The sequence below is a fragment of the Beta vulgaris genome, chromosome 2, assembly GCF_026745355.1.
Source record: "Beta vulgaris subsp. vulgaris cultivar EL10 chromosome 2, EL10.2, whole genome shotgun sequence".
Taxonomy (NCBI): Eukaryota; Viridiplantae; Streptophyta; class Magnoliopsida; order Caryophyllales; family Amaranthaceae; genus Beta; species Beta vulgaris.
Window position 1 is genome coordinate 55,751,558 of NC_079203.1, and position 10,811 is coordinate 55,762,368.

Genomic DNA, 10,811 nt, shown 5'->3' on the forward strand with positions numbered 1-10,811 from the left:
TTGAAACAAAAACTTTTAGCTAAAATGACTTATAATTTGAAACAGAGGGAGTAGTAAAAATTATAATAATTGAATATTAATAAAGTACTTATTGAGACGAATCAAACAAGATTTCACATGATTATATTTTTTTTTATATATGTTGAGAAAAATCTAAAAGATTCTTTCTAGTTGTAAAAAGTGTCAAGATTCTAAGTGAGAAAGTTAAAAAAATACGGAATGAGTATGTAGTAAAATATGATATGGTAGAAAAAAAAAAAAGAGATGGTGTGAATTAGAATACTTCACAACAAGCAATCAATTGCTAAACAAAAAGGTCTTTCATGTATCTGAGTGCAAAGGAAAGAGCCATGAAGAGAGTGGTAGTACTATATGTCTATATGACTATATCCAGGTACATTAATGTTGCTCAGTATGTCTTTAAACATACTCAGTATGAGTGTATGACACCTTATAAATAAATAACTCTTGAGCTTCTTCTAGAAGAAGTCACGGTTTGACTTTCATCACAGAAATTACTTTAGGATTTTTTTAATAAGAATAATATAAATTTTTGTCCGTTCTCTCGCAATAATACGAACTTTTTATTATTTGTTTAATAATACAATTTTTTGATCAAAATTCTTCCAGTAGGGCAATACTGGTGTCGTTCACTTGTTGTGGGAGGTAACAAGCTAAGGTGGTTTAGGTGGGTGGAGGTTGGGGGGGGGGGGGAGAAGACAGATCATTTTGTAATTTTTTTTGACTTGTTTTACCGGTTACAAGTCAACTTGACCTATCGGAGGAATTTTGATGTATTTTACAAAAACATTTATTTAAGTAAATGTTTATTGGGTATTTGTTTTGGAATTAGTTTTTTTCTTCTTTTTCCTTTAAAATAAAATGAAATAGCAATAAATGTTCCTTGGAATGGTGTAAAACAATAAATAAGGGCACATATTTTAAAAGAAAAGTAGGGGTATTTTAGAAAGTTTTATGCAAAAATGAAACATAATTTAGTCCAAACAAATTAATAAAAAAGAAATATGCACAACATTTTGAAACACCAAAAAAAATGCAAGCACTATATTATGAGACGAATGGAGTATTTATATACACACAAAAACTATTGAACAAACAGATTTTGTAAACACATACTAAAGGCTATAATAAAGCCCTAATTACTTTCTAAAATTTCTGAACTAAGTTGATAGAAGATAGAATATGGGAGGGTATAGACATAGTAGTTGCCTAGTTGGGTTTGTACAAATCAGGGACTACCATTATATAACCACTCATCAATCGATGCCGCTTCCCATATTGGATAAACGTGTAACTCAATAGTTGCAGAAGTCGGAATAATGGCACTAGAAATAATATTGTTTCCGTAAAATAGAGATCCGGAAAATAACCTCATGTAGTAATGTTACTCTAATTATGGTAGACTTTCCACATCTCACATGCTTTGAATCTGATACATTGTAACACATGCTTTGAATCTGATACATTGTAAATGTGTAGTTGCAGTTACAACAATGTGGTTGCAACGTTCTCAAAATAGTAAGCAGATGAAGACTTATGTTCAGTTCACCTTATTTTTACTTATTTCAGATCAAATTAGAAAAAATAAGTTCAGATCAGATCAGTTCAGATCATGTTTATATTTAAAAATCATTATATCTTTCATTACATATTAGTAAAAATTATAATAATTGAATATTAATAAAGTACTCATTGAGACGAATCAAACAAGATCCCACATGACTATATTTTTTCTTATATATTGAGAAAAATCTAAAAGATAAGATCTTGTAATCAGAAAAAATAAGTTCAGATCAGATCAGAAAAAATAAGTTCAGATCAGATCAAATAAGTTCAGATCAGAAAATTCCAGGTGAACTAAATATAGCCTGAGTGTGCTAACTTTTTCAGCACAATTTAAAGTATGTCTTTGTTTGGTGAAAGTATTAATTGACATCTTCTAGAGTATGAAGAGTTGGTTGTTGTAGTACTGAAAATCGACCCTACTACAATCAATAAAGATGTTTTTTTTATAAAATTCTCTTCTGACTCATAAGACAATAAGACATGATGTAACCTTTATCAATCTTACTAGATATGTCGTGTGTCAATATAAATACAAACTTCAGTTTCATATACTTAGCCATATAAGCGTTTGATTTGGATAGTTAAGAGTCTAGGGTGTAAGTGACTTGGAAAATGTCCAGAGTACAAATTAAAGATGGACTGAGTTCGGTACTCAAATTTATTTAGTCTAATGAAGTTCGAGTTGGAGTTTTATATCTATATATAGGCTATGTTTGGGGAAGCATTTTAGGTATATATAGTAATAAGGTCGTAGAATATTTTAAGTGATATAATAATGTTTGGAAACGCTTAAAATAAAGTTTCGGGTGGTAAAAACGACTGAAGTTTTTCTACTTATCAAAAGCAGATGACTGGAATTTTGGAAAATCTTTCTAAGTTTTAGATAACAACTAATTTTTCCAATATACCTTAAGCACCTAATTTTTTCAATGTAATTTATCAACTTAAGCAATTAATTTTATCAAACAGTTAATCTAATCAGTTATCTCATAAGTTTTAGCACCTTATCAATTTCAGCTACTACCCCGTCAATTTCATCTCACTTATCAATTTCAACTCCTTTTTAACTAAACTACACCCGAAATTTTGAAATGATGGAGTATTGCCAAACATACCATCATTCCTGACTAAACTACACCCGAAATTACTTAAAACGTCCAAATATGAAATCAACTAGTCAAGTATCACAATCCAGAAATGAACAGACCCACAACCATAAACTAGAGGCGATCATTTTGGCCCGGCCCGCTTTTAGGCCGGGTTTTGGGCAGAATTTTACGGCCCGCTCGTATTTTTTTTGGCTTTGGGCAAGCCAAAAACGACTTTTCAGTCTATTTTTTGGCCCTGCAAAAGCCCGCTAATTTAAGCCCGAAATAGCAGGCTTTGGACATAAAAATTCGGCCCGAATTTAGGCCCGGCCCGACCAATGGGCAAAAATTTTGTTGCCACGGCCCGGCCCATGATCACCTCTACCATAAACTCATTGAAAAAACCAAAACTTCAACCTTTCTAACTTGTTCCAAACCTGACTAGAAATTTTGACATACTTAAACGAGTTTGTCTGGTAAGAAATTGTCTACTTTTAAATTAAAATTTGGCAATGGTAAGCTCAATATTAAAAGGAGAATTAGCCCAATAGTAACTAGGATAATTTCTTTCGATGACTAGCTAAATCCATTTAGTGACTAGGTCTACTTTTATATCAAAATTAGACCATTTTTTTTTAATAATTTTTGTACTTAAACATACCTAAGAGCTCGACTCAATCATAGATCCAAACAACACAATTGTCACCCATACTTGCAATCAAGATCTAGTTGAATAATTCAGATCTCAAAGAGTGATGACATATTAAGGTTGAGAAGTAGTTGAGCTCTACATAATTATTACTCCCTACATCTAAAAATATAGTTTACATCTCTCTTTTTTCACGATAATTTATACAAGAGAATGTAAGAGGAATAGTAGAGATTTTTTATTTTCTAAAATAAATACTGTATGGAAAAAGATGATTTTAGGAGAGAGAATGGGAATAATTGGTAAAAGAGCATTTATTGTAAGTTGTAACATTTTGGTTGAATAAACAAAGGAAAAAATAAAATTCAAGAAACAAAATAAATTATGGGACACGATTTTTCTAGACAAATTACGAAAAAAAATGTGGAACTAAATATGAAAATGAAACTATATTTTGAAATACCCAAAATGAAAATGAGAACTATATTTTGTAACGACGGGAGTAATTGGTAATGAATACCATAAGCCACGGCGCATTAAATATCTCACCAAAAACATGTCACCACATTATTTAGCTCTATTACGAAACACTACTACTATTACTAGTCTACTTTAAGTACTTACTACTCTTCAAAGTTCAAACAACACGAATTACCAAATTAGCGAATTTCAATCTTTCGATTTCAGAATTTCTCCTCGATTTTCTCTACAATATTGTTGATTAACAATGGTTGGACCAATTAGACCACAATTCGTGCTATTCGGATCATCTATAGTTCAATACAGCTTCAGTAATGGCGGTTGGGGCGCCATTCTTGCTGATATCTATGCTCGCAAGGTTTTCTCACTGAATCTCTTCTTCATTTTCATGTATTGTTGATTATAATTGTTTATTTTACGTCCGATTGTTAAATTTCTTATGTTTTGCTGTGAAATTAGGGTATTGATTGATGAATTAGAGATCTTGTGAAGTACTACTATCTTTATTTCAAATTATGAGGCATTTTAGCTGAAAGAATTTGTTTCAATGTGTAATGCATTCTACAATAATGTAAGATTAAGTGCAAATTTATACTATCGGATGAGTTTATGGCTTATTTTATATGATCGGTGCAATATTTAATGCTAACATTCTACAATAATGTATTAATGTAAGATTAAGTGCAATTTTATACTATCAAATGAGTTTATGGCTTATTTTATATAATCGGTACAATATTTAATGCTAACATTCCACAATAATGTAAGATTAAGTGCAATTTTATACTATCAAGTTAGTTTATGGCTTATTTTATATTATCGGTACAATATTTAATGCTAACATTCTACAATAATGTAAGATTAAGTGCAATTTTATACTATCAAATGAGATTATGGCTTATTTTATAATATTGATACAATATTGAATGTTAATTTTTGTTACCTATGCAAATCTAATAATAACTAACTAAATTCTTAATATGCGTAATAGTGGTGTACATGTCTTGTAATTTGAAGCTAGTAGACAGTTTAATTGAGAATGACGGTTTATTCTTTTTCTTATGCATTTCATTACATGTATGAAATTTACTGAGATTAGAGTCTATGTTGTTGGATTTACTAGAAATTGAAATTCCTTTAGGATTGATGTGTTGCATTAAGCTCGTTTCTTTTTTTAAAGATTTGTTATCTTTGTTTTTGAAGGTTTTATTGTGTACTGTATTGCCTGAGATTAAACAGTGTTCAGAAAATGTAATAGGATGCTTGCGATATCATTAGGGACTTAGGGTTGATGGTACAAGAGTGTTTGATTGAGAAATTCGTGAAAATGTAGCTTTCTGGAAGGTGGAGTTATGTTCTCAGGGATGGAAATGTTTTAGAATCTAAAAGAAGAAATGTCATAAATATCTCTTTCTCTTCTACAATCCCTTTCCCCTCCCCTTTATTTTCATGTGATCTTTTCTTTATAACTTGTAATATGAGGAACTAAACATTAAAAAAAAAAAAAATGTAATTGTCTTTCCCGAGGGAAAATGTTTTCCATGGAAAGCCATATTCCATTGAAAATGTTCTTTGTCTAACTACATAGAGCCTACATGAGTCTTTTTTTTTTGGTTTATATGCAATATTAGAATTTAGAAATTTTGTTCACATTTCTTCTACCCACCAACAATGCCATTTTACAAAGGTTGGCAGCAAATGGATTTTTCAAAGAGCTTCAGCTAGTTCAAGCAAGTAGCCATAGCCTGCCATGAGAACTGTAGAGCATCATATAGTTCAAACAACAATGATGTCATTGAAGAGATTTAGCTAGTTTTCTGGCTTTTCTACATTAACTACATCATGGAATGTTTTGCAGAAAACAGAAAAGTGATCATATAATAGAGCTGGGCATCTCTGCTAGCAGGCCACGGTTTTTTGGGGACTTTGTGATCCACCGTAATGGTTAAGTGCTTTTGACAAGAGACTCAAATGATCAATACTCCCATCACCCCACCAGAATTGCTAAGAAATCTATTATGCTTGTCCCTGTTGAGCTGTTAAATCTACGTTTTTCTGTAGTATTTAGTGCAACCATTGGTTGTAAATGTTTTGATTCTCAAAATGTCAAGCTATTATATTCACCGTTTGTTTTCATATATTCCCAAGATGTGTAACTCTTATTGGGACATAACACGTGAGGTGAAAATGTGAGTATAATAGAAGGCTTTGAAGTTCGCTAGGATGTTGTATCAACGTATCATAATTCATAAGTGAAAAGGTATAGCTAAAAATATTTTATTATTATATAACCAAAATGAAAAAGATTTTAGTATTGTGAGTCTTTTCCTTTTTATTTAACATCAGCATTTCTACCAACTCATTCAGTCATTGCGGTGGTTTTAATCCCTTCGTCTTCTCAGTGAGAAGAATTCTTTTTGACCCTTTGCCAAATTATCTGCAGCAAACTTAGTGTAACTTGGATTCCTTTCTAAATGCTTCTATTTTTTCTGTCTCACTCTTTAAAGATCTTACCCATAAATGTTCATTTTCACAAAAAGAAGGAAATCCTCCTTTAACCTGTGAGACTGGGGACGGAACTGACCTTATGGAGTAACATCTTTGAGATATGGCAACAGATGACAATCTTGATTTAAATTTTTTGCCAATATATTGGTTCTTTCTCAGTGTTGTCTGGCTTTAGATGCCTTGCCTCTCTTCCATTTCCTCTATAGTCTTTGATATGTTTCTTTAACATTCCTTTCAAAGGAGTATGGTTTATTCGTTTGCCTCCAATTGGATCTTGGCTTCTGAAGTTGTGATATTTGCAGGCAGACATTTTTGTGCGAGGATATACTTGCTGGAACTCTCGCCGCGCATTGCAAGTCCTTGATCAAGTCTTTCCAAAGGTAATTCTCTTATTCTTGCCGTTCTTTAGGTTACATTCTAAAATTTTAGCCCCCTCTTTTTGCCATAACTAACAGTAAATAGTGTGGATTAAAAACTGTATTAATGGTTCAACATGATAAAACTGTGAAACAATGATGTACAAGCATAGGTTAAGGCTTTATTGGCAATTCATGTTTTTCCGGAATATAAGTTCACAGGCCAGCAAATTGTGAATGTAATGATATCACATAAGAAGAGAAAATGACTGAAATTTTTTAAAGAATGCTATATTTCCGGAATATAAGTTCACAGGCCAGCAAATTGTTTGGAAGCCATTCTTATTTTCCTTTATTTTTTTGTTGAGTAATATAGAATTACATTAGTACGACACCAAAGGAATGTCCCCATTTACAACAAGAGGGCTAATGACAAAAGGCTCAAGCCCTCATGCTATTGAGTATTGTGGACCACTCTATCTACAAATCAAGAAAAGTCAAGTGGCACTTAGTTACCAATATTGACTCCTCTGTAATATGATCTGATGAAAGGGAAGGGAATTTTTTAGAGATACTTGGCAGTTGGGCGGACTGGGTAAGTTACACGTAACGAACTTGTCTAATTGGCTTGGTACTTAGGAGAAGTATGTTCTCGAGAATGGGGGTGAGAGTATTCCATGTCTTGTGTTTTGCTGTTCAGGAAGTAGTCCGCTGGACTTGAGAGGCTCATTGAAAGGTATTATATTGAAGCATTGGGAGTTGAAACTAAGAAGTAAGGCACATCGTATCCTAGGCTGCTTTTTTTGCCTTAGGTTAAGGCCTTATTAGCAATTCATGTTTTCCTTGTATAGACAAGATTATTTGTTGAAGGTTTGCTTTGAGTAGATTAGAGTAGCTACAAGTAGCGACAACTGACATGTCCATCTCAAAGGGTATGTTTGTGCTACTTTGAGCGTTGTGGATCTGAAAAACTGCCATTGAGCTTGTGAGTTCAAGCAAGAGGAATTTTAAAGCTATAAAGTTCTTGCTGATTGTGTTCAGCTTCTACACTGAATATTTAATCATGGTATCCATGTATGTGAATTACATGTAATTTATCCAAACTCCAAAATAACAAATTTCTTTCCACGTGTTGGACATATAGCTGTTTGAGCAATAACATTCTCTTTTAATTTGTTAATCTTTCCATTTAATTTTTATATTTACCCAGCCCGAGCTCTAAATAGACTATTACAGGCAGTTAGGTTCTTCTTTTTTTCTATTTCAGATTTGTTGTTTCTTTTTCTTTTCAAAATTTGGCTGGACAGGGCACTTCCACTTGTAGTTGTCTTAAATGTTTCAACAAAGTGTCACTATAGGATGGCTAGGAGGTGAGAAGTGCTTCCTCTGCTGCAGCTATATTGAACTGTGCTTGATGTAGAACTAAAACAGCTCTGCCATTACTTGATGGACCTACCACGAGTTGGACACCCTGTGACAATCACTCATGCAGAGAATCTGGTTGACAACTGTCCTTTGATCTATTGTTTGTGTTGTTGTAACTATGACAAGTTAGAGACCCTCAGAGCTGTATCTACAATGAAAAGCAGTTCATGATGGCTTTTCTACTCCTCGTTGAAGTTATTTGCTAGGAAATTACTGTCCTGGCCATTCCTTTTTGCTGGATCTAGGAAGAAGGGATTTAGATGCACCCCTGTTGCAACAAGAGTCTCCTTTCAATTGTGATGTGAATATGTTCACCTGTCTGTTTGCATTGTATAGGAGCCTCAATAATTTAGTTCTGCTACTCAGTGAGGCTGATATGATTTTGTTTCACATGATAGAGAATCGTGGAAGGATGATAAAGAAAACTTACCCCCCCGCCTCCCAACCCCATGCGCTCTCTCCCCATTGACGTCTCCCTTTCTCTGTGTCAGAGTCTGCGCCTCTGCAGTGAGATGAATGAAAATCGACTTGTTAGATAGCTTTTCGTTTTTCTGAAGCAGAGTCGGATTTTTTCCGGGAAGTATATTTAGAAGTGAGTACATGAGCTGGGTTATTCAGTAGTATTAGTATACATTTGAATTTTTTTTTGGATGTGTCTAATATGCTCTTTCCTTGCTCATTAGTGCAATTAACAATGATTTTTTATTGCTCTAGCTACGTTTTTTTACCTAGATTCGCTCTTCTTGTTGACTTCAGGATGCTGTCACTCATCCTTCACTGGTAATCGTCTACTTCGGAGGTAATGATTCAATGGGTGGTCATGCATCAGGCCTTGGCCCCCATGTGCCTCTTCCAGAATACGTTGAGAACATGAGAAAGATTGCCACTCATATTAAGGTGTTGTTGCCTTCTTTTCATAAACTATAGTCTTCCTTATATTGAGTAAAAGTTTATTGGTATAAAATAGATTTTTGAGGCAGTGAAATTGTGGATGCATTTTTTCTGTCATCTGAAATTTTGCATCTGATAACCTTGTCGTCTGATGAGGTTTCGTCTGAAGATTCCCAACTGACCAAAAATTATTGGCCCTAACTAAGGAAGCGGCAAAATTAAGAACAAAGATTGAACTATATGCCCAATATGCCACAATTTATGCCAGAATTATACTTCAAGTGAAGGAGACCCATTTAGACCTATAGCCTTTGTATGGTTGTGCAGATTTTCTGTTTCGTGGTCTTGTAGCCTCACTCATATCATGTTGACTTGGTTCTTAGATTTATTTGTAGTCTAACTAAAGCAATCAAAAAATTTAGGGTCTTTCAGATACAACTCGGATTATCTTTCTTAGCAGTCCTCCGGTGAATGAAGTCCATGTTCAAGAAAACAAAAGGTTCTCCTATGATATCTTTTTTTCCCCCTTTTTTTTCTGCAAAGTTGGATGCTAATTCTGCAGTAGGTGTTTTTGTTGAACCAGTGTACATATATTGGAGCTAGTTCGAACAAATGAACAATGTCAAAGATATTCTGAAGCTCTCATAGAGCTGTGCAGGGAAATGGATATCAAAGTGGTTGACCTTTGGACTGCAATCCAGAAGAGGGATGACTGGTTGACAGCTTGTTTTACGTAAGTCTGTTTGATTTCAACCTGCTTTGACCTTTATCTTAAACTACACTGTTTAGTAAGCTTTGCTTTGCTGCTGTAATTGTCAGTTCAGATCTTGTATAATTTACTAATTTATATTTTTAGTGAAAGTCAACTTTGGTAATCCAGACCCTACTAGACTACGCTAGTCTAGATTCGAGCTAAAAAGAGCCAATTGGGGTAAAGCTCTCCCAACAAGTGCCTCTGCTTTCCAAGGACTCGAATCCGGGACCTCCAGTTAAGATGGAACAACCCCCTACCAGCTGATTTAAACACTTATTAGCGATTTCTTGTCGCATGCATTGGACATTGAAATATAATAGACAATCTTTCAATCAGTACCCTGAAACAAAGGGATACCTAATTTCATTCACTTTTTAGATCAAGTAAAAGTATTGCTGTGCTGCATATATTTTGGCATGGAATAGTTATATCTTATATTGGAAGATCGGTTCTATTTTGTGGAACTTGTATTTGGCAGAGATGGGATCCATTTTTCTGCTGAAGGAAGCGAGATAGTGGTAGAAGAGATACTCAAGGTGCTCAAGGAAGCAGACTGGGAACCAAGTTTGCACTGGAAATCCATGGCAACAGAATTTTCTGAAGACTCTCCACATTATCTGCTTTCTGTCGACGGGACATCAACGTTAAATGCTTCGGACTGGACATTTCACCGAAAAAGACAATGGGACTAAACTGGTACGAATATATTCCTGCTGCTATTCTAAGAATGGCTGCTTTGGCTAGATGAATGAATGACGAACACTGGCACTAGAGTATAACTTACCTTTTCTTTGTGGGTACATTGATAAGGAAAGGATTTCTCATCCGAGGGCCTTTTCTAGTCTTATGTTTACTTCGTTCCTTATGTATCTGTTTTTATAGTTTGACATTGTTCTTAGTTAAATGTTGACATGACATCCACACCAATCAACTTTAGATGCTGAAGTCAGGTCGTTTATGTGCCTGTAGCTTGCAGGTTCAGTAAATCCATTTTGCTGACAGGAAAGCGAGAGTTTTATCCTATGAAATTTTGTCAACAAGTATTCCTCTGCAGCTCTGCTCATGAAAAATGC

The 10,811-nt window shown here is 34.0% G+C and overlaps 1 protein-coding gene across 1 annotated transcript; it reads left to right on the forward strand.

The window, feature by feature from the left end:
* The first annotated feature begins 3,883 nt into the window (after window positions 1-3,883).
* LOC104903389 (GDSL esterase/lipase WDL1) lies at window positions 3,884-10,781 on the forward strand. Its single transcript, XM_010691416.4, has 6 exons — window positions 3,884-4,162; window positions 6,615-6,692; window positions 8,850-8,990; window positions 9,407-9,483; window positions 9,568-9,717; window positions 10,217-10,781. The coding sequence occupies exons 1-6, from the start codon at window positions 4,052-4,054 to the stop codon at window positions 10,428-10,430; spliced, it is 771 nt and encodes a 256-aa protein (XP_010689718.1). The 5' UTR covers window positions 3,884-4,051; the 3' UTR covers window positions 10,431-10,781.
* Window positions 10,782-10,811: the final 30 nt, after the last annotated feature.

Bases quoted from the DNA above. Each gene is read 5' to 3' on its own strand.
- LOC104903389 (XM_010691416.4), top strand. From the start codon at position 4,052: ATGGTTGGACCAATTAGACCACAATTCGTGCTATTCGGATCATCTATA. The intron at 4,163-6,614 runs GTTTTCTCACTG...TGATATTTGCAG, and splicing joins CTGATATCTATGCTCGCAAG to GCAGACATTTTTGTGCGAGG. The intron at 8,991-9,406 runs GTGTTGTTGCCT...CAAAAAATTTAG, and splicing joins AGATTGCCACTCATATTAAG to GGTCTTTCAGATACAACTCG.